Source organism: Bos taurus, chromosome 16, assembly GCF_002263795.3.
Source record: "Bos taurus isolate L1 Dominette 01449 registration number 42190680 breed Hereford chromosome 16, ARS-UCD2.0, whole genome shotgun sequence".
In the NCBI taxonomy this organism is placed as follows: Eukaryota; Metazoa; Chordata; class Mammalia; order Artiodactyla; family Bovidae; genus Bos; species Bos taurus.
Window position 1 is genome coordinate 58,045,183 of NC_037343.1, and position 27,372 is coordinate 58,072,554.

The window sequence follows — 27,372 nt, forward strand, 5'->3', positions numbered from 1 at the left end:
TTTCTGGCCTAGGATGTGAACTATTCTAATGGGTACTCCACCCCCCACTCTCTCTCCTCTCTCTCACACACACACACACACACACACACATACACACAACCCATATATTCACTGCTACTGCTAAGTCACTTTAGTCATGTCCGACTCTTAGTGACCCCATAGACAGCAGCCCACCAGGCTCCCCCATCCTTGGGATTCTCCAGGCAAGAACACTGGAGTGGGTTGCCATTTCCTTCTCCAATGCATGAGAGTGAAAAGTGAAAGTGAAGTCATTCAGTCATGTCCGACCTTCAGCGACCCCATGGACTGCAGCCTTCCAGGCTCCTCCGTCCATGGGATTTTCCAGGCAAGAGTACTGGAGTGGGGTGCCATTGCCTTCTCTGCCATATACTCACATAGGTTGCATATTCACATGCAATTAAGTGTTCTGTGAACCTCTGGTGATGTTTTAAATATAATTTCATTTAAAACCATGTCATATGCCAGTTTGAGGCCCCAAATTAAATAATTAGAATGTGACCCTGATTCCAAGTATTAAGGGGAGGAAAAAAATTGTTTAAACTATGTCAGCAAGACAACATCATTTATTCTCAATTTTAGAGGGTCATGTTGATGCCAGAGCATGTCCTAGGGCTCTGCCTGGCAGTATACTCACAAATAAGCAATGTGTATCCACTCATACTAATTGTAGTCTTAGACAATTCACCTTCATGAAGTAAAAGAGAGCTCCAGGCAAGGGTGTTGGCTTGAGGAGAATAACAAGGTTTCTTCTAGATGTAAATGAAGTTCCTGGAGGTATCAAGACTTTACTGTCTCAAAGAGAACATTGGTAGGAATTATAGGCATTTATGTATTCATCTTGCTCATTCAGAGATTGTAGATTTCAGACTGAAAACCTAGTGTGGACTCTCAATTCAAGATGTTGGGCAATGAGTCTTTTAGGACCCATTTCTAATGTGGGCATGAACTTTGCAGGGCCATTATGAGCACTTGATGGGGTAACCTTAGTAACCCTTGAAAACACTTAGCATGTGAAATGTTCCATGTGTTTCTTTCCCATAGCACAGCTGGAGCTCAATAAATACTTATTAATAATAAATATTTATTAGAGAATGGATTTCCTTCTTTCTTTTCCATTGACGTGCCCAGTATCTTTCTATTAGCATTTCAATTGCACTTAAAAATCTCACCACTTGCTTCCAGTTTCCATTCATGCAATAGCTTAGACCAGAGTTTCTGCTAAGCTAGTTAAGGCTTCGGGGAAGAGGAAATGGGACAGAAAAGAGTTGCATCTGGAGAAGGGTTGAGTCTGGCAAGACCTGGAGGTGAAGGCAAAGTCAGATTCCTGCAACACCTTTTATGGGCTCTAAGGAGAGCTCCAGACCTCCTTCGTCATAAATACCTTGGCCACTACCTCATTCTTAATCAGGTTTCTTACACATCTCTTGGTTAGTGAAGCCACATTGAATCACTGGGTTTCCGACACAGACCCTGCCTTGACCTCAGACTTTCATGAGCTCCTTAACTCCAGCTTTTCAAGTCATGCCAGTCCCAGGCCTTCACTGTCCTTGTGGTCTTGTCTGTCAGGGATCCAGCATCTTTGCACACTTGCCTCTTCAACCCACTGCCACCCACATTACTGTTGCTCACATACACCACGGATCTGTCTTCTACTTGACCCAACTGTGAGGGTTTGGGGATCCCAAGGCCATGCCCACAGTGAGAATACCACCCCGGGGAAGGGCAGGCAACAAAGAGAATGACAGAAGTGAACTTTTGCAGGGAAGAACTTTCAAAGTGCCTGCTCATACCTTAAAGAATGTCCGGCTCAGAGTTTTTTGGGGAAAAAAAAATAATTTGTAGATCAAGTCTCTTTTGGCTCTTTGTGGAGATTTCCAAATTTCTTCTGGGAGGCCCCTGGTCTGTGGCCGGGGGAAAGGAAAACCCACACCTGGGAGGTCAGCTTGTCTTTTCCAGGCTGTCTTCATCCTGAGGAATCCTGAGAGGTAGGGCAGTCTTTGGTTGTGGCCCGGGCCCAGGCTCTGTGGGGAGGAATGAGGCTCCGCTCAGACATTCCAGCGGCTGCTCAAACCCAGTGGCACTTCGTTAAGTCTCGGGCCACACCCTCTCCTCTGAGTGTTTGCTGGGATTGCTACGGCAACCAATACACCCTCTCTTTATGCTCGCCTCTCCTTGCCCCACACCGGTCAGCTCCATCACCAACACCTCTACGGTGGGCCTTTTCAGATTCCTTCCTCGTTTCCAAGGGACATGGAGGCTACAGGGTGAGGATCAAAACATCTTACCCTGTCAGATACCCGAGAGTGAGATCGTAAGGTCCAGAGATCCAAAGGGCACTAGACTGACCTTCTTGTTCTGGGGTTACCATGGTGTAGACATAACAGATCCGTGGGTGTGGTCGAAAGCTTCTATTCTAGAACTGTAGAGACATCTGCATAGCTGGAACGATCTTCCTGAGAATACGACCAGGCTGGAGGGTGGGAATGGCTCTTAACGTCAGTATAGATCAAAAAGTCCGTGAGCTCAGACGTGGGAGGAATTCCATGTCCATGCACACCAGTCAACTCATGTCATTAAGAATCCTTGAAAATGCATAGGCCCAGCTCCCTAGTAATGCCTTCTCCACAGCAGGGACTGATGCTGGGCTGATGACCAGGATGAAGCAGCAACACATGGACATGTAAAGATCATCGGGTCTCCTTTGTCAGTTTTGCTGCATCCAAGGAAACCCCTCCCCGCTTCATCAGCAAAACAAAACATAGCGAAATAACAGGCAAAATAAGCATTTTCAGTCAAATTGTGCTCTTGGTTAAACCCAGTCACCATGTTGACCATAGGCTCCAAGTGTCCCGGGTGAAGGAGGGTGGTCTAAGTGGCACACGTGCAGCAATGGAGGGCAGTAAAAAGGGTACACTCTTATAGCTGTTGCACAGCAGAAATTAATACAACATTGTGAAGTAATGTTGTTGTTTTTTAATACTCCAAGTAAAGTTTTTTAAAAAATGGTCCTGTAAAAAATTTTTTTGTTAAATAAAAATTTTAAAAAGATACACTCTGGCTCCCATACTTACCTGCCCTATGGCCTTGGGAAAGGTACTGAAAGTTTCTGAGTTTCCTCATCTTTAAAATGTAGATACTAACAATATCTGTCCACAGGCTTGTTGGGAGAATTAGACAAAAGAAGCCATGTCAAAGTGATGGTACCTAGCACATAATAAGCAATCAATATCACTTGCTATTAAAAACTACATCTTCAGTGACAAATCTCCCATAAAATGGTGAAACCTCTTAGAATTTGGTTTCAAAGATAGCACATTGTAGCATATACAGAAGTTGAACTATAATGTTGTCACATGAAACTTATATAATGTTATAAACCAATGTTTCCTCAAAAACAAAATCCAGAGGAAAACAATAAAAGAATGCATAATATGAACTTGAAACATGTTTTCTTGATATGCTATAATGTGGTCAAGAGAAATGAAAGGGTCAGTCGCTCAGTTGTGTCTGACTCTTTGCAGCTTCCTGGACTGTAGCCCGCCAGGCTCCTCTGTCCATGGGATTCTCCAGCAAGAATACTGGAGTGGGTTGCCCTGCTCTCCTCCACATCAAGAGAAAGCAATTGGGAAAGGATAATATTAGTGGCCATAATATTAGTGGCCTGTGTGGCTCTATTTCAGTGTGTAAGAAGAGTAGACAGCCCAACCAGGGAGCACCAATGCTGTGGGGCATTTACTAGGTGTATTCCAAGCACTGTGCTAACGAGCTTCCAAAACCTTCCATCATCTCATCTTCAGGCTGCTGTGTCAGTTCCTAAGCTACTGTTTCCCAGCTCAAACCCACCCTTTTGGCCTCTGCTTTGTAATGCTGCTTTTAAAATACTACAAACTGCAGTTCCTTTTGGTCATGCTAGGTTTTGTCAATAGGGGCCACGAGAGAGAGAGACTGGAGGAAAGAAGGGAGAAAGGAGTGGTCCCTTCTGGTTTGCTTGTGGTTCGTTTCGGCATCATCCTGCCAATGGCTCTTCACTGTGGCAGCACCAGTTGGTTCTAGTCTCTGTTGTCTTGGTGCCCTTGACGGACCTGCAAAAAAGCCCCATCACCAGGCAAATGGCCTCTCCCTGAGGAAACTTTCTTTTTCCTCCCTTTGTCCTCTGAGTCCAAGAGGAGTGGCTGCTTCCTGAAGGTATTCATACCTCTGTGCTATCTCAGTGCTTCAAATAGTTATGCTTTTTTTTTTTGATCCTCTACTATCTTTGAACCAATTCCCTCTATTAAATTATTTCTGTGGAAATCCTCACTGGATCTTAACTAACACACTGTTCAAGAGGCAGAAACCAAAGGAGACTTTGGGAATCCTTTGTTTCATGCCACTTAAGATCCCAAATGAACCATGAAGACTATCTTAAAAGACAGATTCAGAAATGGAAAACAATGGTTCAGAAAATATAAATAAAATGCTGTGAAAGTGATTGTGTAGTAACAGGCCCAGAGATCTCAGAAATGTTTTTTGTTCTTACTCTATTTCCATTATCAGTGCACAATGAATGTGCATTCACTTCTGTATATGTCATAAGTTATGTGATATTATTATATATAATATTATAGTGCATACATACAGGATTTTCCTGGGGGACTTCCCATGTGATCTAGTGATTAAGAATCCCCCTGCTAAAGCAAGGGACATGAGTTCGATGCCTGGTCCAGGACATAAGGTCCCACGCCATGGGGCAACCAAGCCAAAGTACCACAACTACTGAGCCCAGGCACCTCGACTAGAAAGCCTGTGTGATGCAAACCACAGAGTCCACGTGCTCTGGAGCCTGTGTGCCACAACAAGCAGCTCACAGCTGCAACCAAGACCAGATGCAGCTAAATATAAATAAATACATTTTTTAAATGATTTTTCTGGAGAGTCCTGATTTTTGGTATTCTGCGCCTATTCTTTTTCTGTAAATTAGGGAAGGCAAATGGATGGCACATAACTTATCATTCACCATTTCCATATCCATACTAGGCATTCATCACACCTCTCACCACTCCTTCTGGCCAGATCCAGATCCAGCCTCAGACGCCTTCTCAAATCACAGGCAGCCACTACACTCGATCAAATTTAGCACTCAAGTGAAAACCCATTTGCCAACCTTGCAATCAATCTTTGAGTTTATGGAAATTTCTTTACTTTTGGCATCAGTATTCATCTTCCAGATTGTCACTCAGACCCCTAAAGAGTTACAAAATTACTATGCCAAATGATACATAATAATTTTGAGTTTAAAGTATCTATTAGTTAAGACCCAGTAAGGAAAGCAGAACACATTTTAGATAATTCAATAGGAAAAAAAAAAAAAAAAGGGAAGCCAATTAGAAAGGTTTAGGAGTAACAGAAAGGGCATGTGAAAAATCATGGGCCAACCCCAAAGATTGGGGACAGCGGAAAACTCCTGCCTTGAGGAGATAAGATAGTGTTACTGAAACCCAGGCCTTGGAGCCACCTAAAGGGAGATGAAAGCATGGCAGGAATGTGCTGGAGGAGTTCTGAAGCCAGAGTGGCAGCTGGAATCACAGAGGAGATGCTAAGGACACCATCCAGTCAGAGAGAGGAAGAAATACCCTGGCTTATTCCCTCTCCCTGTCCTCCAATCTTCCCCCAGTGCCTGCCATTGCCCGCCCCCACCCCCGGGGCTGAAAGCCTGTTGGCAAAGGTGTGTGGGAAGTGCAACTTGAAAGAACCAGCTCTGTGTGACACAGAGCAGAGCAGCAGAAGGCTGGGGAATGGATCTTAGGACAAACAGGCAGTAGGCTGTTGAGCAGTACTTGCATTACTGAGTTACGCTCAACAGTCCCTGGGGCAAAAAGGCCATGAAGGCGTGTCCCACCTGGTCTTATCCACAGGCTCTTAGGTGCCAGGACATCGCAAAGACACAGCGGGAGACAGCTTCATCTTTAAGCCAGTCGATCACAGAACACTGACTAACTGAACAGCAAAGGCCTCAGAGTCATCTGACATTTGAATCCTTCTGAATAAAGTTGCTTTTAATTATTAAGTGCAGAATACAGCTGGGGTTTTCCTCCTGGGACAGGTAGCAAGAAATCAATTAGACTAATTTGTAGCCCTGTGTGAACAGACATATTCATAAACTCTAAGAAAAGGCAGTTTGGGTGATGAAATAAGATATCAAAACCTGTCCATCAGTTTAATTACAGCACACCCTGCAAATTCCTGGCACAAAGAGGGTTTTCTCCCTCTCACTTTGGAACAGTAAAGACACGAGTCAAATTCTGGAGTCTTACATGCATCAAAGAGAAACTGTCAGCTGTTCCATATAATGCTGAGGTTTCATTTGACACTAAGCTGCTCATTCACTGGTTCAGTTGAAATGACAATGAAATGGAAATTGACAATGGAAATGGATAGGAGCCTGTAGGTTATCAAAATCAGGCTGGAGTCCTGCATCAACGCATTAAGCTTTGCTATCCTGAGGGACAGGAGGCTTTTGTTTCCCAAGTTCTCACTCAAGTATCAGGTGTTAACCATGGATGCATGCAGAACACCAAGAACAGAGGAAAACAACCATTAAAGACCAACACTAGGCTACATTCAACAGACAGATGGAGTCCCAGTCTTTCTTGGCTCTCTGTTTTCCTCCTGTGACAGACAAAAACAAGCCAAACAAATCCCAGACCAAGCCAAAGAGACAAGCAAACCAGCTTGCAAACAAGCTATGAACCCTGAGTTCTTTTCCTGATCATGGTAGGTTTGCATGGGTCCGGCCACATTCTCCTTTATGATCTGACATAGGGTAACCAGCAAGTGATTTGTAAAAATCTCCATGGGAGTTTTTTCCCTTTCTAGGAAACTCAATGAGAAGCCAACTCAAGAATGATGGAAGCCAGATGGTATAACGGTTAGAGTCAGACAGCCCTTGGTGCAGATGCCTATATGTCTATGCCGCTGAGAACTAGGGCAAGTTACATAAAATCTCTGTGGTTTTGCTTCCTCTTCCCTAGGAGTATCCAGTTCACAGAACCACCATGAAGACTGAGGATGAGCATGTCGTTAAAGTGTTCAGTGCAGTGCCTAGCACACTTTACGTGTGGAATGGACACATACTTATATCCAGGAAGTTTCAAACACAGAGACAGAAAAACAAATAATTAGAAGAAACCCTTCCCTCCTAATATTCTTTTTCGCCCCCAAATTGTCTTCTTCTTTCCTTTTATTTTCTTTTGCTGGCTCTAGAAGAACGATCCCCTTTCCTAGAGTTTCTACTAAGTTCCTGAGGTTGATGGCTCAGCTGGTAAAGAAGCCGCCTGCAATGTGGGAGACCTGGGTTTGATCCCTGTGTTGGGAAGATCCCCTGGAGAAGGGAAAGGCTACCCACTCCAGTATTCTGGCCTGGAGAATTCCATGGTATAGTCCATGGGTTCCCAAAGAGTTGGACACGACTGAGCGACTTTCACTTTCCTGAGGTTCACCCTCTCCGAGGTACTGGGATGAAGCATCACCCTTCTTTTTTATCCTCCTCTGTTAGAGCAGAGACTCACCCTGCTGGTGAGTGGGACATTGTGCTTATGCAGCCCAGCCTGGGTAAACTCACCTCTCCTTTTCACGGTGAGTTCACACCCGGGACAGGAACTGCTTTAATGATCAATCCCTGCATGGATGGACTAGACGTCACTGACCCCCCATCAGATTTCCTTAGTTTAGCAGACAGATCCCCATAGTGGCTTGAAACAATAACCATTTTGTTGCGTTGCATAATTTTCAGGGCTGGGAATTCAGGTGGGCCTTGGTGGGTGATTCTTTTCTCCCTTGTGATGTTGATAAGAGGTTGCTGGGTGGTGTGCTGCTGGCAGAAGGGCCAAGACAGCTTCATTCACGTGTCTGGGGCCTTTGCTGGCATGTCTGGGAGGCCGGGCTCCACTAGCCCAGGGTGCTTACCCGTGACCTCTCCAGCATGGTGGCCCCAGCCCGGTGGCCTCTGATTACCACTCCAAGAGCAAGAGTTCCAGAGAAAAAGGCAGAAGCCTCAAGGCTTTTTATGACTCAGACTTGGAAGTCAGAGCGTTCCATGTCCATCATCATCTATTGGTCAAAACACTCATAAACTTGCCCAGATTCCAGAGGAGAGGCAGCAGAATACCCTTCTAGACAGGAGGGGTGTTGAAGAATTTATGGCTGTCTTTTAAAACTACCAGTCTTCATCTTATTTTAATAATTCCCGCTTGTGCACACAGACCAGAGCGCTCACAGTCACTTTTCAAGAGGGCTGACAAGTGCCCAGGCACTAAATATCCGGCTTTTAAAGAATTGAATCATGTGTGTTGGTGGCAGCACAAAGAACATCTATATAAAGTTACAACATAGGGAGGGGTTGAAAAAGATTGAGGGTTTTGCGCTACAGTTCATTACAGCCAGCCTCTCCCAAGTGCCTATAGATAAGAACGCGTCAGGCAGGGCCTCCTGCAATATTATTCTTAGATGCCCAATGTATAAATATCACAACTCCCACAGTGTCCTGTCCATCTCTGTCATAGTTCTTGTCACCCTTGTAAGGATGGGTTCAGTGTCTAACTTTTCCTATAAATGCCATACTCAGTGCGGTAGAACTAGCTTGTCTAATCAGCAGTGTATTCCCTACACTGCACAGTGTCTGAAATACAGCAGATGAGCAATAAATACATTTTATTGGCTAATTATTTGGAGATGGTGGTAGAAAGAAGATGAAAACTGCTAGTATCTAACAATAATTTTCTATGAAGGTTTAACTTTTTTCCTATTTAGGTTGATGGGCTATAACGCTTATGTATATAGAATCTAAAGGCTTCCCAGGTGGCTCTAGTGGTAAAGAACCTAGTCACCAATGCAGGAGAGGTTAGAAATACAGGTTCAACCCCTGAGTTGGAAAGATCCCCTGGAGGAGGGCATGGCAACCCACTCAGTATTCTTTCTAGGAAAACCCCATGGACAGAAGAGCCTGGCAGGCTGCAGTCCATAGGGTCCCAAAGAGTTGGACATGACTGAGTGACTTAGCACGCACACATGTAGAATCTAAAGTATGACATTTAAAGCTTTAATATTAGTAATTCCTCAGTTGGTCTGATCAGATTAGCCTGATTTTGAAAGACACAGGTAACATCCACACATCCAACACTTACTAATAGCTTAGTTTATTATTTAGTTGATTATTCCATTTGTATAATCGTACAGTGATTCTCTTTTAAACAATACTGCTATACCTGAAGTTGGTCACACTATATCTCCCTTCCTTCTATAGTAGTAAAGTGGTTTTTTTCCACACTCAGTTTTTTTAACAGAACATTTTCAAATATCAAGAAGTACGATGAACTAAAAAGAATGAATGGAGCAAGCTCCATGGAAAACGATTGCACACTCAGTTAAAGGTCTAATGCCATTACCGTGGGCCATGTCCATTCAGGAGGAACCCCCGGGGGGTCTCGTGGGAGCTGGGGCTGGCAGCGTGTTGCTGGGTATAAGTGACTCCCTAAAGACCTGTTTGGCAGCTTGGAAAGTTGAGGTTTAATACTGGCCCCCTCCATTACCTTTCTAGTCAGAATGGGTTCCTCCCACTGGGCAGTGTTTCGGACTGTGACTGCAGGGGCCTTCCTCGGGCAAAATCCTCCAGTGAAATCCTCGGGGGAACCTCACGCGCTGTCCCGCTCCATTCATACTGATCTTATCTTAACTGAAAGTAAATGGGACCCAGGCATAGGGGCCGTGTGTACAGTGTATACAGTTTGTGTATATGCTGTGTGTTTCTGTAGTGCATGAATAGTGTGTGTATACTGTATATATATACAGTATGTCTGTAGAAAGTATATGCAGTGTGTGTATTCTCTGTAGTGTGTGTTGTGTATGTACAGTGGGTATGCAGTGTGTGTGTATATAGTGTGAGTGCCTATGTGTAGTGTGTATATATAGTGTGTGTGCACAGGGGCTGTGTGTACCTATTGCTTGTATTTGTGTAGTGTGTAAATAATGTGTGTAATCTATAGTGTGTGTGTAGAAGGTACATATGTACAGTGTACACAGTGTGTGGATAGCATGTGTGTGTAGAGTGTGTACAATGTGGATGCAGTCTGCACTGTGCTGTGCATGTAGTGTGTGTACACTGTGAAGAGTTTATAATGCATGCAGTGTGTCTGCGTGTGTGTAAACACTGTGTTGTGTGTGGTGTGTGCATGTGTGTGTGTGTATATACTGTGTAGAGTTTGGAGAGTGTGTCTGCAGTATGTGCACACTTTATGTGTGTGTGTGTGTGTAAACAGTCTCTGTTGAGAGTGTGTGGTGTGTGTGTACTGTGTGGAGTGTGTACAATGTGTGTGCAGTGTGTGTATATAATGTGTAGAATGTGTGTTATGTGTGCGTGTGTGTGTTGTGTGTATATATATATATATATATATATATATATATATATATACTGTGTCGTGTGTGTGTGCGTGTGTGTTGTGTGTATATATATATATACTGTGCCGTGTGTGTGTGTGCGTGTGTGTTGTGTGTATATATATATACTGTGCTGTGTGTGTGTGTGCGTGTGTGTTGTGTGTATATATATATATACATATATACTGTGTCGTGTGCATGTGTGCGTGTGTGTGTATATAATGTGTGTCGTGTGTGTGTGTGCGTGTGTGTGTATATATATATATACTGTGTCGTGTGTGTGTGCGTGTGTGTGTATATAATGTGTGTCGTGTGTGTGTGTGCATGTGTGTTGTGTATATATATATACTGTGTCGTGTGTGTGCGTGTGTGTTGTGTGTATATATATATATATATACACATATATACTGTGTCGTGTGTGTGTGTGCGTGTGTGTGTAGGGCACAGGGGACATTGAAGGAGGAAGGGTTCGCAGAGGCAGAGGAAGGGGTTGGGGAGGGTCGTAGGCAGGAGAAGCAGACAAAGATAAGGAGGGACCTTGTTGGGGGGGCCAGGAAGAGGGAGGGAAGTGTGAGCCTGCTTCATTTCAGTAACACACAAGGAGGGGCAGGAACAAGGAATGGTGGTCCTGATGCCACTCCCTGGCCCTGCCCCAGCCCAAGATAGCAGCAGCCTGGACGTCCTCTCATTGGCTGTGCGGAACCCCTGTGTTTTCTGCGCAGACTTGAATAAAGGACCGAGACATGGCAGCAGGGGCAAAACCAGGCCTTCCCAGGCCCCACCCCATTGGCTGGGGTCCCCCCTCTGCTGCCTGTACCCCTTCCTGTCTGGTCAAGGTGAGACACTGACCCTTGAGGCGTTTCACTTGAGGGGTGTCTCGGGGTTTTCTGCCAACCCTTGCTCTGGAGGTGCATTCCAGAACTTGATATAAAACCTTTCCATCTTTCTGTGGAAAGAGAGGGGCGTGAGGTCACAGGCTCGCTCCCAGGCACCAGCGAGGAAGACTTGTGACCTGCCCTGAGGTCCCAAAGGGCACCCAGCTGCAGGGCGAGGGTGCCATGTCCCCTCCCACTGCACCACACTGCGGGCACATCTGTGCCAAGGAGGCAGGGGCCAAGGAGAGCGGGGCCCGGGCAATACTGAAGGCAGTGCTGAGGAGGGTGAGGGCTTACAATCCTGTGCTCTGGAGTCCGGAGCCTGAATTCATACGGTACCTCAGGCAGGTAAGAAAGAGTAGCTGTGAGAATCCGCTGTCAGTAAAGTGCTTAGAGCAGTGTCTGGCACACAGTAAGCACTCAATAAACGAGCTCTGTCATTCTAACCGGGCTTCCCAGGTGGCGCTAGACCCACCTGCCAAGGCAGGAGACATAGAGACGCCAATTCCATCCCTGGGTCAGGACGATCCCTTGGAGGAGGGCATGACAATCCACTCCAGTATTCTTGCCTGGAAAATCCCAAGGATAGAGGAGTCTGGCAGGCTACAGTCCATGGGATCACAAACAGTAAGACACGACTGAACCAACTTAGCACGCATGTCATTCTAACCACTTAGAAAAACATCAGTAGGGTTCAACAATGGGCTTTAAAGATTCTTGTCTACTTCCCTTGTGTTTCTAAGTGCAGAGTCCTGGTCAAAGGCAGGTTGGCTGAAAGCATGTGTTCAGGCCTCTGAGGTGCGTGTGTGGGGACAGTTAAGGCCGTTACTGGTCCACAGGACCCTGCAGAGCTCTTTCTGAGGGGCTAGGTTTCCCTCTGGTTGGGCACCTATTCATGCCAGTGCTAATGCTCAGGGAACCGAGCAGAAACAATGACCCGATCTTTACCTGCAGTCAGGGGAGCTCACCTACACAGCACTGCTAATGCTTCTGCAACTAGAAGGGGGTTAAAATGGTGGAATTCTCATCCAGAGAAATGATTTGCAAAACTAGCAACATAATTAAGGAAATCTGGCAAAGGGGGTGTGGGGGAGTGGATGGAAGGGTTTTCTGAGGGGTAATAACTTCAGTTCATTACAACACTGCCATGGAGGTCTGGAGCCCACCTGACCAAAACAGGCATCAGCCAGGACTGGTCTGTGCAGGATAAAGGCTGTGGAGACCACAGATTCCAGGTGTGTGATGTGTACTGCTGGTCTGGAGAAGCTCACCCTGGAGGTGCTGGAGTTTTTAAAAGAAGAAACTATACTTTCATAGTTTCAGTCCACAGAATGTGGACTGTTAACTAGACTCCCAGGTAGACTGCTCCACGGGTACATTATGTTGCCTCTTAAAGATCATATTGTTTGGAGGAGGAAAGGGCAGAGTTCTTCTGGAAGGAGATTTAATTCCAGTCCTGTCTTAAAAGATTGTTATTGTTCAGTAGCTCAGTCCTGTCTGACTCTTTGCGACCCCATGGACTGCAGCACACCAGGCTTCCCTATCCTTTACCATCTCCAGAAGTCTGCTCTAACTCATGTCCGTTGAGTCGGTGACACCATCCAACCATCGCATCCTCTGTTGTCTTCTCCTCCTGCTTCAATCTTTCCTACCACCAGGGTCTTTTCCAGTGAGTTGGCTCTTTGCATCAGGTGGCCAAAGTATTGGAGCTTCAGCTTCAGCATCAGTCCTTCCAGTGAATATTCAGGATTGATTTCCTTTAGGATTGACTGGTTTGATCTCCTTAAAATAAGGGAGGACCCAAAAAGCCAGGAGGCTTTTGGAGGCTGAGCTCACCTGTGAGGTGTGAAGAGAGCAATCGGAAGGCCTGGGGAGCAATCACAAGACCCACAGAGCAGCCACCTTCCCAGCTTTCTTGTCGTTCTCTGTGAGCAGAGATTAGGTTCCCAGCATGAGAGTTTCTGGAGGACATGTGAGAGTACGGCCTGAGGCTGTTCTGACAACTTTCTGGCCTCATCTCTGTCCCTAGTTGCACGGGACTTAGGAATTCAGCACAGGTGCACCAACCAAGTGGCCCTTTCACGAGAAGCATGGCAGAACTCGAGCATTCTGATGAACCTCTTGGACAAAAAATGAACAAAACAAACTAACTGCAAAACAAGCCCCAAAGTAACCCCCTAAAGAGAAATTTATGAAGCCCTGGGTAGCAGGCTTACTGACCACGCAGATGGAGAACATGATACCAAAGAAGTTCCGCAGGGAGCAAGGGTCACCTTCTCCCCGGTTTAGATGTTGCTTGTGGAGGTTTGAATGTTCCATTAAAAAATATTAAAAATCCGCACGCCAACCCAGACATTCCCCTCCTCTCTCCTGCTTCCTTTCGGCAGCCACTCTCTGGCATCATCGCACTAGATGTCTTTGTTGTCCCCGTAATCATTGTAGGGGATACTCAGGGTCTGCTCCTCGCACGTCTTCCTGAGGTCCCGGCTGAGCTCTGACCAGTCAAGTCCATAGGGCTTGATCTCGCTGTAGCGGCAGCCCAGGTACTTGAGGGAGCTGCGTCGCAAGCCTATCTTGGGTTCCTGGAGGAGTCCATTGCACCAACCGCTGAGATCTCCAAGCTGAGAAAGGATGAGGCCAGCTTTCCTATGGAGCAAGCACAGAGGATGCTTAAGTTAGAAAGACGAGAAGACAGCAAGGACAAATAGTGAGAAATTGTAAGCTCCAAGAGGGCAGAGCCCAGTCTGTTTTGCTTACTGTTCCATGTTTAATGCTTAGAAACAGGGGCGGGCGGGTGGGGGGAACTTCCATAAATGCTCATCAAGAATGAGTGGATGTTCGCAGCAGCACCTTTTACAGTAGCTAGGACACAGACACGACCTAAATGTCCATCCACAGATGAGTGGATACATACATTGTGGTATTTATACACAATGAAATATTACTCAGCTATAAAAAGAATGCATTCCAGTCAGTCCTAATGATGTGGATGAACCTAGAGCCTATGACACAGAGTGAAGCAAGTCAGAAAGAGAAAGACAAATACTGTACATTAATGCATGCTTACTTATGGAATCTAGAAAGATGATACTGATGAACCTATTTGCAAGGCAGCAATGGAGACACAGACCTAGAAAACACATTTATAGACATGAGAGTGGGGGTGGAAGGAGAGGGTGGGATGAATGGGGAGAGTAGCGTGGAAACATACATTACCATATGGAAAACAGATAGCAAGTGGGAATTGCTGTGTGACACAGGGAGCTCAACCCAGTGCTCTGTGGAATGATGCCCTAGAGGGGTGGGATGGGGTGGGAAATGGGAGGGCGGGTTCAGGAGGGAGGGGACATATGTATACCTGTGGCTGACTCATGTTGATGTATGGCAGATGCCAACACGATATTGTAAAGCAATTATCCTCCAATAAAAAAACATAAGTAAGGGAAAAATGAATGAGTGAAATAATTAATTAATAAGGCCGGGTGAGCAAAGTAGGGCACCGAGATGAAACAAAGAAACAAAACGCAATGAGGACAAATAAGAAAAAATGACTAATACTTTAGAAATTCATGCCCTCTTAAAATCATAGAGTTGTCAGTTTTGAAAGGCAAGTCAGATCAATTTACTTTAAAGCCAGTAATTTATCATCATTAAATGACAAACATAATATGTTTGACTGGATATTTCCCTTTTCAAGGCTATTTCTGAACTGAGTAGAAGCAGCCAATATATTGCACTCGGGGGATATCAAATGTAACTAATTATGCCTGTCTGAAGGTAATTATAGTGTGATAAGGGCGCCAACAATAAAGTCCTCAGTGCATACTACACAGGGTCATTCTTTGGGAAAATGCAGACTCTCAGTAGCACACATCACCTAATTAATCCCCAGGTGAGTGCCTGCTCTGTTTTGTAATCCCCCTCTAAAGTCAGGAGGCCCCCATCCAAAGAGCAGGAAGACAAGGAGGTGATGAGATAGCACCTGAGCTGTTGCAGATCCAGAGAACCAGAACCAGAACCAGAGAACCAGACAGAGGAGGGCAAGGTCTCCCCAGGTTCACACATGCTAGAAAGGAGTGATCCCACAGGGCTAAGAATAGAGAGTGGGATCCTGCATGTAGCCCGGGGAAGCTGGCTGTCACCACGATCTTGTTAATCGGTGTATAGCTTCTCCCTGGCCTCCACTTCTGATGTTAGAGACAGGACCCCCTGATAACCAGTTTTCAGCCCACACTGGCTTTGACTCTGAACACTTAGGAATAAATGAAGGAATGGGGTCCCCTTCATTTAGCTCTGTTCTTTCCCTTCTTCCAAAACCCACGGGTGACCAGAGACCCATGAAGGAATAGTCTCTTATTCCAACAAGCCCATGCAAAGCTGTAAAATCTGTTCTGGAAAGCTCAGGGAGCAGGACCCCTTGCGGTATTTACATGGGAGGAATCATCTCTTTTCTAATTCAGTCCACAACTCTCTCCAGAAACTGGAAGTTTACACGTTGAGTTTAGAATGAGCTCTCAAGAACAAGAAGCACGTTCATTTCAAGCCTCTTCTTCCGTCCTGGCTCTGAGCACAACAGGGGTGAGCTCACCGCATTCCTAGGAGGGCAAGTGAGGGATTGTGGGGGGGATGATGTTGGAGGCAAGGTATTGAGCTGCGGCAGCAAAGTCAAGGGGCCGTTGGAGTGTGAGGTCATCGGGGGCCAGCTGCATCTTCTCCCACTTCAGTGGTGGGTCAGAGAAAATCAAATAAACACTCTGCCCACTAAGTCACATCTTATTCAGATTGTCTCTCCTCTGCCCATCAGCCTCTGCCGTTTGGCCAAGCAGCCTTTCCAAAAGCCGTCAGCAACAGGGTCTTTGGTGGCCTTCCTCTTAATCTGTCCTGCTGCATGTCATTAGCTGCTGACACATTCTTGGGAGGTGGATGAAGAGCGAGGGAAGGAAGACCGAAGGGCAGCCTCTGCATCTGCATCTTGAGGAGATGGATAAAGGAACACATCCTAGCCATTCTTTCAAACAAATGGATTCAATTAGCCCATGGAGTTTTGTGGCTATTATCATCACTCGCTTAAAAAAAGAAAATAATTAATTTGGGTCTGCCCTTGACTATCTCAGAGCCTGCAGCTTTCTTCTTTCTTAAGAGTGAGGCAACCAATGCTGTCCTCAAGATAGTTCAACTCTCAACTCAATCTGGAGGCCTCCGTGAATTTGGATGCAACCGGATTGAATTGAACCAATCCTTTCTCCTTGCTTGCAGGACACATGTACCCACCGACCCTTTTCTATTCATTCTCACAGCTAACTCGAAAGTGGGTTGATGCATCTCAAGGCAAGAGACTTGTTGTTTCCTGTGGTTCTCCCTCGGATCCATAACACTGAAAAATAAAATTTTATTTTCCATGGGATAATGAAACTACAATTTCCCCCTATATATAGCCTTGAAAACCCAATATTACACATGAGAGAATCTTCTGGGAAGAGTTTTGAGAAGAGTGTCAAGTCAGCAGCAGGCCTTACTTTACAGTGACATCTACTTTTTTTTCCCCTGCTCACTTTCATTAACCAATTTTCCTTCTGACTCTTGAGTTACAAGAGAGAAATTTTAAAAGCAATCCATACTGCCTTCCATCGAGATGATGCATGCAAGGTTAGTGCTATTCAAATTGTGACATTTACGTTTCCTGACAAAGAACTGCATATATGCACACTCCACAAATGTCAGAGAGAAGAAGGCAGGGAGCAGGAAACCAAAAGGAAAGCAGCGAGCACAGAGGGAAAGGGGGACAGAGCTGGAGAGAAGGGATGATACCCATTATGAGTAATAATGAGGGCAGGAGTAAGGGTAAGGTATGGAACAAGGAAGATATTTCTTAATATGTATCTACTTTCTAACCCAGGGTTTGCTTTTTACCAAAACTGAGACAAAACAAATTAAAAGGCCCTTATATAGTGCTGTCTGCATCCCATCCATAGCCATGGCATCTGTTTACCCAAGGACTATCAACCGTCATAAATTTCAGGAAATAGTTTATGGAATGCCAAAAGATTCTTCCTGATCTTACACATAAAATCATTTTATTTTAGGAAGATAATCCTAAATTCTCTCCTTCCTTCAAAAGTAAGAGAAAAGGTGGTGGAGGACAGATGTCCTACATGAGGGTCTCCTAAGAGAGTTTATAATTTCAGGTCACAAGAGAAACCGTGAGGCCAAGTCACCCTTCAGTCTGATGAGAGGCCAGATGGTTGGGATAACCTCTGCGTGATACCTTTGTTCATCTCATTGGCAGGAAGGCAAGAATTCTGAGTGCCAGAGGATACTACTATGTTGATTTTCTTCATTTATTTTCTCCTCTTTTTCTTTCTCTTCCTTGTTCTCTCCCCTCCTTCTTTCCTTCCTTGCCTTATTTTTGCTCGTTTATGAACTCTTACATAGTTTGGGAACATAGAAGTCCCAACATTCTACACGAAAAGCCTCTTCACTGTGTCTATCTGAAAATTCCATTATTGCCAGGGAAATCTTCTCTTCTCAGAGCAGCAGTGCACAGCCATGATGAATGGAACAGATGAAAGGGGACTCTACACATTCCCCCCATTCCTCTCTTTCCAAGAACTCTATCTGCATTGTTGTTTTTGTTCAGTCGCTAAATTCTGTCTAACTCTTTGCGACCCCATGGACTGCAGCATGCCAGGCTTCCCTGCCCATCACTATTTCCCGGAGTTTGCTCAAATTAACGTCCATTGAGTTGGTGATGCCATCCAACCATCTCATCCTCTGTCACCCTCTTCTCCTGCCCTCAATCCCAGCATGAAGGTCTTTTCCAATAAGTCAGCATCAGGTGGCCAAAATATTGGAGCTTCAGCATCAGTCCTTCAATAAATATCCGGGGTTGATTTCCTTTAGGATTGACTGGTTTGATCTCCTTGCTGTCCAAGGGGCTCTCAAAGTCTTCTCCAGCACCACAGTTCAGAAGCATTAATTCTTCAGCACTCAGTCTTCATCACAGCTCAACTCTCACATCCAGGCATGACTATGGTCCAAATTTCACATACATGCATGACTACTGGAAAAACCATGGCTTTGACTATATGGACCTTTGCTAGCAAAGTGGTATCTCTGCTTTTCAATATGCCATCTAGGTTTGTCATAGCTTTCCTTTCAAGGAGCAAGCATCTTTTAATTTCATGGCTGCAGTCATCATCCACAGTGATTTTGGAGCCCAAGAAAATAAAATCTGTCACTGTTTCCACAATCCCCATCCATTTGCATGAAATGATGGGACTGGATGTCATGATCTTAGTTTTTTGAATGTTGAGTTTTAAGCTGGCTTTTCACTCTCCTCTTTCATCCTCATCAAGAGGCTCTTTAGTTCCTCTTTGCTTTCTGCTATTAGAGTGGTATCATCTATGTATCTAAGGTTGTTGATATTTCTTCCAGCAATCTTGGTTCCAGCTTGTGAGTCATTCAGCTTGGCATTTCACATGATGTACTCTGCATAGAAGTTAAATAAGCAAGGTGACAATATACAGCCTTGATGTAATCCTTTCCCAATTTGGAACCAGTTTGTTGTTCCAAGTCCAGTTCTAACTGTTGCTTCAGCATAAAAGTTTCACAGGAGACAGGTAAGGTGCTCTGGCATTCCTGTTTCTTTAAGAATTTTCCAGTTTGTTGTGATCCACATAGTCAAACACTTTAGCATAGTCAGTGAAGCAGAAGTAGAGATGCTTTCCTGGAATTCCTTTGCTTTTTCTATGATCCAACAGATGTTGGCAATTTGATCTCTGGTTCCCCTGCCTTTTTTAAATCCAGATTATACGTCTGGAAGTTCTCAGTTTGCTGAAGTGAGGCTATTGAAGCCTCACTTGGAGAATTTTGAGAATTACCTTCCTAGCATGTGAGATGAGTGCAATTGTGCAGTAGTTTGAGCATTCTTTGGCATTGCCTTTCTTTGGGATTGAAGTGAAAACTGACCTTTTCCAGTCCTGTGGCCACTGTTGAGTTTCCAAATTTGCTGGCATATTGAGTGTAGCACTTTCACAGCATCATCTTTCAGGATTTGAAATAGCTCAACTGGAATTCCATTACCTCCACTAGCTTTGTTTGTAGTAATGCTTCCTAAGGCCCACTTGACTTCACATTCCAGGATGTCGGGCTCTAGGTGAGTGACCATACTATCTTGATTATCCAAGACCTTTTTTTTTTTAATAGTTCTTCTGCATATTCTTGCCACCTCTTCTTAATCTCTTTTGCTTCTGTTAGGTCCTTTCTGTTTCTGTCCTATATTGTGCCCATCCTTGCATGAAATGTTCCCTTGGTATTTCCAATTTTCTAGAAGAGATCTCTAGATTTTCCCTTTCTACTGTATTCCTCCATTTCTTTGCACTGTTCACATAAGAAGGCTTTCTTATCTCCACTTGCTATTCTCTGGAACTCTGCATTCAGTGGGTATATCTTTCCCTTCTCTTCTTTTTCTCAGCTATCTGTAAGGCCTCGTCAGACACCACTTTGCCTTCTTGCATTTCTTTTTCTTTGAGATGGGTTTGGTCACCGCCTCCTATACAATGTTGTGAACCTCCATCCATGGTTCTTCAGGCACTCTGTCTACCAGCTCTAATCCCTTGAATCTATGTGTCACCTCTACTGTAAAATCACAAAGGATCTGACTTAGGTCATGCCTGAATGGCCTAGTGGTTTTCCCTATTTTCTTCAATTTATGCCTGAATTTTGCAATAAGGAGCCGATGATCTGAGCTACAGTCAGCTCCAGGTCTTGCTTTGCTGACTGTATAGAGCTTCTCCATCTCTGGCTGCAAAGAATATAATCAATCTGATTTGGTATATATAACCTATCTCTTGAGTTATATAACCTAAAAGCAGAGGAAGTTTAGGAAGTTGTAGCCTCGGGGCCATGGTAGTTTGACAAACACTACATTATCCCAACTTTGGCCAAGTTAGATGCCAGGGTGGGTCATTGGCTATCCCTACTCTGCCTTTCAAGAGAACACAGAATTTAGCTCAAAATATATCTGTACGGACTACCCTGGTGGTCCAGTGGTTAAGAATCCGCCTGCCAGTGCAGGGGGCACCGGCTGGATCCTTGGCCCAGGAAGATCCCATGTGTCACGGGGCAACTAAGTCCTTGTGCCACCACTACTGAGGCCCGTGCCCTAGAGCCAGTGCTCCGCCACAGAAGAAGCCACCGCAACGAGAAGCTCGTGCGCTGCGAGGAAGAGCAGTCCCTGCTCTCTGCAACGTGAGAAAGCCCTCCCAAAGCAACGAAGATCCAGTGCAGCCAAAAATAAAAATTAACTGATCAACTAATTTAAAAAATAAATCTGCATATGCACATAACACCTGCAAAGTTCATATACAATGAATTTTTTGGATAACCCCTTCAATAGAATTTCTAATTTTCTTTCAAAAGACTAGGCTTTTGGCTCCTACAGTTTAGCCTTTGGAATGCTGCATCAGCATGATAAAGAATGGGTAAAACAGCTTAAGGGCAAAGGTTTTTTTCAGAGTTCAGGAAATGCATTCATGACTTGACTCCTTAATACAGCTTATCCATAACGAATCTGTATGAACTGAGCTGCCTAAAAGCATGGGACCTACTTCTCCAGGCACCTAGGCTTATCCAGGATATCTGCAAATTCATGAAGGCAGTATTACAGTGGAAGAGGTACAACGTTTCCAAGAGCTGAGGTCTATAAAAGAGACGATGAAGCTTATTGATTACCTGGGGCCCAATTCATCCTCACACCGCCAGGTGAATTCTCCAAAACTCTCATAATGCTGGTTATAGTGGTAGAGGACTCGATGGAGAGTTGGGGAGCCCAGATCCAGAAGCGTGTTGTAGGCCGTCTGCTGCTCCTTCCCACTGGTATAGCCATTGAAGAGATTGTAGATCTTGTCTGCTATTTCTGACAAGGGGAGAAAAGGCACATAAATAAGATTTTATATATGTGTGTGTCGGGGTGTGTGTGTGTGTGCACGCACGCTAAGTTGCTTCAGTTGTGTCTGACTCTTTGTGACCCTGTGTACTGTAGCCCGCCAGCCTCCTCTGTCCATGGGACTTCTCCAGGCAAGAAAACAGGAGTGGGCTGCAACACCCTTCTCCAGGGGAGTCTTCCTGAATGAGGGATTGAACCAGCATCTCTTAGGAAGCCCATGCTGCTGCTGCTGCTGCTGCTAAGTCACTTCAGTTGTGTCCAACTCTGGCGACTCCATAGACGGCAGCCCACCAGGCTCCCCTGTCCCTGGGATTCTCCAGGCAAGAACACTGGAGTGGGTTGCCATTTCCTTCTCCAATGCATGAAAGTGAAAAGTGAAAGTGAAGTCGCTCAGTCCTGTCCGACTTTGAGCGACCCCATGGACTGCAGCCTACCAGGCTCCTCTGACCATGGGATTTTCCAGGCAAGAGTACTGGAGTGGGGTGCCATCGCCTTCTCTGAGAAAGCCTATATAAATATATATATGTATATATGTATATATATGTATATATTTATATACATATAAATCACTTTTGTGTATATATATATATAAATGATTATAAATATAAGCATGTATGTGTATATATGCATATAAGTGTGTATTTGGATATATATGCATGTGTATATGTGTGTGTGTTTGATACTTAAAGAATACTCAACCTAAAGCCTGGAGAAAAGTGGTTTGAGTAATTTACTTTATTTCTGCTCCATCAAGTTTCAGTTTTCTTGTCTATAAAATGAAAGGCTTCAAACAGAATCACTCTAAGGTGAACTGCAGTGATAATTTTCTTTGTCTTCACCCATGTTTCCTAAAAATACAGAGCCGGAGGCAAAAGCTCATAGATTGATACTGTATTGGCAAATGCAGTCCCAGGGAAGCAGAAGGGAGGATAGAGAGAAATGAGGCAAGAAAGGAGGCAGAGTAAAATATTAGAAATTGCTCTAAGGAACTGATGGTGGTTTTGCAGGAGAGGATGTATGAAGCTACCCGGTTCCCACCAGTCCCTCCACAGGGAGAAAGGAAGAAGACTTTACGTCCAGCTCCCATCCAGGATCAGTCCACGGGACTTTCACACTTGCCCCTGGGAGACATTAACTCCCCTGCACCTCTAGGCCACATAGTTTGGGTACAAATGGGATTCTGCATAAGCAGTGTGGAAGCCCTGAGCAGTGGGGAGCAGCATGTGGCTCAGGGATGAAGTGAGGCACGGCCAGGTCATGGTTCCAGCTACATGAAGACCTGGAGTAGCTGCAGTGCCAAAGGGAACCTGACCCTGTGGCCACAGGAATGCAGGTCCTTTGCTAGGGCCACCCAGACAGCTGGGAAGGCAAGCTTACGGTGCTGGATCTGTGCTGAATTGAATCCAGTGCATTCCGCAGTTCCAAACGAGTGATCTTTTGCTTTAATTTATACCCCTTAGATTTCTGCCTCCAGGGTATGCATTGATAAGCCCAAAGCTGGTGATGTGGCAGAGTGGCAGTGATTTTGTGTAGTCTTGGCATTCTTTCCTGGGGAGCTCAAAGCACTTTATCATTAAATACTTTCTCTTTAAACCTGTCAGAAAGGACATTTGTTCACACTTCCTTCCTAAACGGCTGGGAACTGATTACTGGGAAAGCAATGCTTTGTCTTGGACCCAGAGATAAATCTGGGGACGGAGAAGCCAAGCTCTTCAGGCCTCGAAGTCAGACTTTGCCCACCTGACTCCCTGTTGGCCAAAATGCCCTGATTCCTTCTCAAAATTTCAAATGAATTCAAGGCTGCTGGTAACGACAGAGCCATCATTGTGAGTTTCCTGGGTTGGAATGACTACAATTTTTACCTCTGCCCAAACACTGCAGTGATTTCATTTTTTATTCTATCCTGCTCATTGTCCAGGAGCCAGATATTACTTCTTTAGTGTCTTGAGTGGCCAGAATAAGGCTAAGTAAGTAAGTGAAGTCGCTCAGTCATGTCCGACTCTTTGCAACCCCATGGACTGTAGTCTACCAGCCTCCTCTGTCCATGGGATTTTCCAGGCAATAGTACTGGAGTGGATTGCCATTTCCTTCTCTAGTGGATCTTCCCAAACCAGGGATTGAACCCTGGTCTCCCGCATTGTAGACAGACACTTTACCATCTGAGCCGCCAAGGAAGTCCAGAATAAGGCTAGACACTGTAATAGATTCAAAAATGTTAGCTCAATGGGTGAAATTCATGACTTTGGGAGTCATTTGAGTCTATTTTGGGGGAGGGTTTCTGGTGATGTATCTCCAGACCAGGTTATACCAACCCATTAGCAGTTAAACCCTTGTAACCAGCATCTTTAGCTGCAATAAAAATAATTTTAGTCCAGAAATTCATTTGGATTTTCAGGACTTTAAAATTATCAGGTTGTTAAAATAAGACCAAGAAATAAAGTGGACAGTGATTTAGACTATAAAGATCTCTGTTATTTATTATATATTAATAGAATATAAAGAATATAAATAAAATTATATAGATTATAAACAGCTCTGGTATTTGTTAACAGCCTATTGACTGCCAAGAACGTTACACCTATGAATTCTAATCCTCACACGAGCACTGCACAATGATTATGAATGTTCTTGTCCTACAAATGAGGACAGTCACAGAGGCCAGGTTGTCTGCCCAAGGTTGCATAGCCCGTGTGGGCTGGAGTCAGGGTTGAAAATGTTATCTATCTCCCATTGCTCTCTTGTATCAATGTTCAGGGGATGGCAGTGTTTAACCAATTTAACATGCAGGAGGCAGGGTCTTGGGGGATGTTTTCTGGAGTGATTACTTCTGGCAGAGGACATTTCCCTGGCTGACCCATAGATGCTACATGAGAAAGAGTTGAGTCAATATGCAGGAAGTCTGTCATTTCTGCAGTAGGGATGGAAAGAAGCAGAGGGACTATCCTAAGAGCTGTGCTGTGTTCAATGGGAGACAGGGAGTGCGCACATAGAGAAGGATGACCTATAGAGGAAAACGCATGTGATGAGATCAGGGCCCCGACAGGGAGGTCTGGGGTTCCTTCTCCCTTTTACTGATGTCAGTCTATTCTTATTTCTGGTGATGGGACATAGCATCCCAGGCTCCAGCCCTGGTGGTGACATTCTGCTGAGGAACAGTGATGACGAGAAGGTGTTTTCCGGCATATTTACTATTCTCCCAACACAACAGTAATATCCAACTAGAGAAGGCCGTTAGCATCAGCATTTGTGTCCGAGACCAGGTGAGATAGGCCCAGGTTCCATGATAAATCTCCTAAAACCAAGGTAACCTAACTCCAGGGTGTGCTTAAAAGCCTACATCAGTAAATGGGATGCTATATTCAGAAAGATCTACATGCTAGGCTTCTAGAGACTGAGTATTTCTGGCTCTTCCTAGCTCCACTGAGGGAATTTATGGATATTGTTTCATTAGTTTTCAAAGCATCTGAGGAATTCACTAACTCAAAGAATGTTAAAGACTCTAAGGTATTTTTGGTTATCATTTACCCAGCTTTCAGCTTCCCAGAAGTCTTGAGCTATCCAAAATACATATGGGTCTTTCCTCTCTTGACATGCAGGGTGTTCAGGAATAGTTAAAATGCCAGTGAAGAGATGGCAACATGTCAACATATGCAGCCTCATCACAAAAAAGAAAAAAAAAAGAGAGAGAGAAGGGAGTTAAGAACTCCTGGGCAGCAGAATAAATCAACAGGGTTGGGATTAAAGGCCTCAGGCCCAAAGTTATGGTTTTAGAACAGGCACCATAGCACCGAATGGAGTTGGGCTCCACTGGCTGTGTGACCTTGGACAAGTTACTTAACCTCTCTGGGTTTTAGTTTCCTTGTTTGTTCATTGATGATCAATAATGCATATCTTCCAAGAGTACTGTGAGGCTAAAAGTGATGATGAATGTAAAGCCTTTCTTTTACATGATGTCTGGAAGGAGCAAGTACACATTTACTGACTCATTGATTCATTCTAAAACATTTTTAACTGAGTGCTTACCACATGCTTGACATTCTTCTATGTACTTGGGCTACATAAGGGAGAAACTTTGATAAAAGTTCTCATTTTAGGATACAGTCTGGTGGTAAGACACGTTCAGTGAAGCAATAGACATAATATATAAGTAAAATACGGTGTGTTAAAAAGTAAAACAGGAGAAGGAAGACTGGGAGTGCTGGATGAGGCACTGCAATTTTAAATATGAGGGAATCACTGGAAAGATGACAATCAAGCTGAGGCTTGGAGAAGCGGAGAGAATGAGCTGGGGACATCTGTGGCAGAGCAGACCAGGGAGAGGGAACAGCAGCACAGAAGCTCCCCAGATATGGTGGCCAGCAGATCTGAAACACGTGATCACCCATGGTGTTTGGAAGTGAGGGAGGGAGAGAGCTGGACAACACTAGATATTATTTTTAAAAAATCACTGTTACTGGGTCTCTACTTGATCATGTTTTTCCCAGTGCCATGAGACAGAGATTGAAACACAGGGCAAGAGCGGGGCAGGGGGAAATAGTCTTATTTAAATGAAAAGGAGTGACTCCAAGGGCAGGAGGGAGCTTTCTTATCCCCCAGCAGTGGTTGCTCTTTTTACTAAGAAATAAGCATCCTGGGAAGCATCTATCCCTTCTGCAATGGCTTCCTTGGCTGCTGTGATGAAAGTCTCCTGAATGGAGGTCCTAAGTCATCAGTTTCATTGTTTTGGTGGGGAACTACCTAAAACCCCGGTCTGTCCCTGCACTGATGTAATTGACCATAGAATTTCACATGAAAATTTGAGGACCATGAATCCCAACTGGCTTTTTATCTTTGTCATTCTGGCATGCTGTGTTTAGTCACTCGGTCGTGTCCGACTCTTTGCGACCCCATGGACTAGCCCACCAGGCTTCTCTGTCCATGGGGATTCTCCAGGTGAGAATATTGAAGTGGGTTGCCATGCCCTCCCCCAGGGGATCTTCCCAACCCAGGGATCAAATCCAGGTCCCCTGCTTTGCATTCTTGCTGCTAAGTCGCTTCACTCTTGTCCGACTCTGTGCGACCCCATAGACGGCAGCCCACCAGGCTCTGCCATCCCTCGGATTCTCCAGGCAAGAACACTGGAGTGGGTTGCCATTTCCTTCTCCAATGCATGAAACTGAAAAGTGAAAGTGAAGTCACTTAGTCGTGTCCGATTAGTCGTGTCCGACTCTTCGAGACCCCATGGACTGCAGCCTGCCAGGCTCCTCCATCCGTGGGATTTCCCAGGCAAGAGTACTGGAGTGGGGTGCCACTGCCTTCTCTGCTTCTTAGCACTGTCCAAACTGCAAAGTCCCTTCCCCCGCATCCTCCAAGTCTGCCTGTCCCCTCCCCCGCCTCTCTCTCTCTATGCTGCTCTGTGCTTCCTTCACACCAGGGATTCTCAAACTTGAGAACTAAACTTGATTCACAGCCAGGAGGGCTTGTGAAAGCCCAGGTTTCTGGTTCCCACTAGAGTTCCTGATCCAGTAGGTCTCAGATAGAACCTGAGTGTCTGCATTTCCAATGAGCTCCCAGGTGGTGCTGCTGTTGCTGGTATGGACCACTCTTTGACCACCACGTTCTATACTAATTCACTCTCTCAAAACTTTCTTACTTCCTCTGGGACCAGCACGGCTACATGGCAACCAACTCTCCCTTCGCCCTTGACCTTGGCACACTCTTCCTTCCCTCCATATCCCTACGATGGCTGAAACCTGCAGAAGGCCCCTCCCCCAGACTTCTGTGTGTCTTCCTTCCTCAGCTGCTTCCCAGCCCACTCTAGTTGAAATTCTACTCTCTGCAGCTCTTAAACCATTCCCCTGCTTGCATGTCTCCATAACATATGTCACTATCTGACACAGTATTTATTTTCCCAACTTTTTTTTTGGTTTTTTGCTTTGTCATCCCTGCTTAAACATAGTCTCCATGAGGCAAGGGATTTTTTTCCCCGCTAAAGCCTAAGTCAGATATTTAGGAAGGGCTTGAAATAAGCTGTTTTATTTGATAAATTCAGAAATCTGATGACAGAATTCTTGCAAATAGATTCTGAGCCTTGTTCTTTTTGTTTCTTTAGCATCTAATACCAGGGTGTGTTATTAATGA

The 27,372-nt window shown here is 44.9% G+C and overlaps 1 protein-coding gene and 1 long non-coding RNA gene across 4 annotated transcripts in view; both read right to left on the reverse strand.

The window, feature by feature from the left end:
- Positions 1 to 566: 566 nt before the first annotated feature.
- Positions 567 to 3,355, reverse strand: LOC112441790 (uncharacterized). Of its 2 annotated transcripts, XR_003029656.2 has the most exons (3): positions 2,307 to 3,334; positions 1,812 to 2,042; positions 567 to 809 (listed from the first exon to the last, which is right to left on the reverse strand). It is a non-coding gene; the product is annotated as an uncharacterized lncRNA (long non-coding RNA). The 2 variants fall into 2 exon arrangements; XR_009490888.1 differs by having other exon boundaries at positions 1,812 to 3,355.
- A 5,823-nt stretch (positions 3,356 to 9,178) lies between these two features.
- The window catches only part of ASTN1 (astrotactin 1), a 356,522-nt gene continuing 338,328 nt past the window's right edge, over positions 9,179 to 27,372 (reverse strand). For both annotated transcript variants that reach the window (XM_024976863.2, XM_024976862.2), the window contains 2 exons: positions 21,039 to 21,222; positions 9,179 to 13,952 (listed from right to left, as the gene is read on the reverse strand). In XM_024976863.2, the coding sequence (XP_024832631.1) occupies positions 13,715 to 13,952; positions 21,039 to 21,222 (422 nt within the window). In that variant the 3' untranslated portion in view covers positions 9,179 to 13,714. The remainder of the gene's footprint in view (positions 13,953 to 21,038; positions 21,223 to 27,372) is intronic.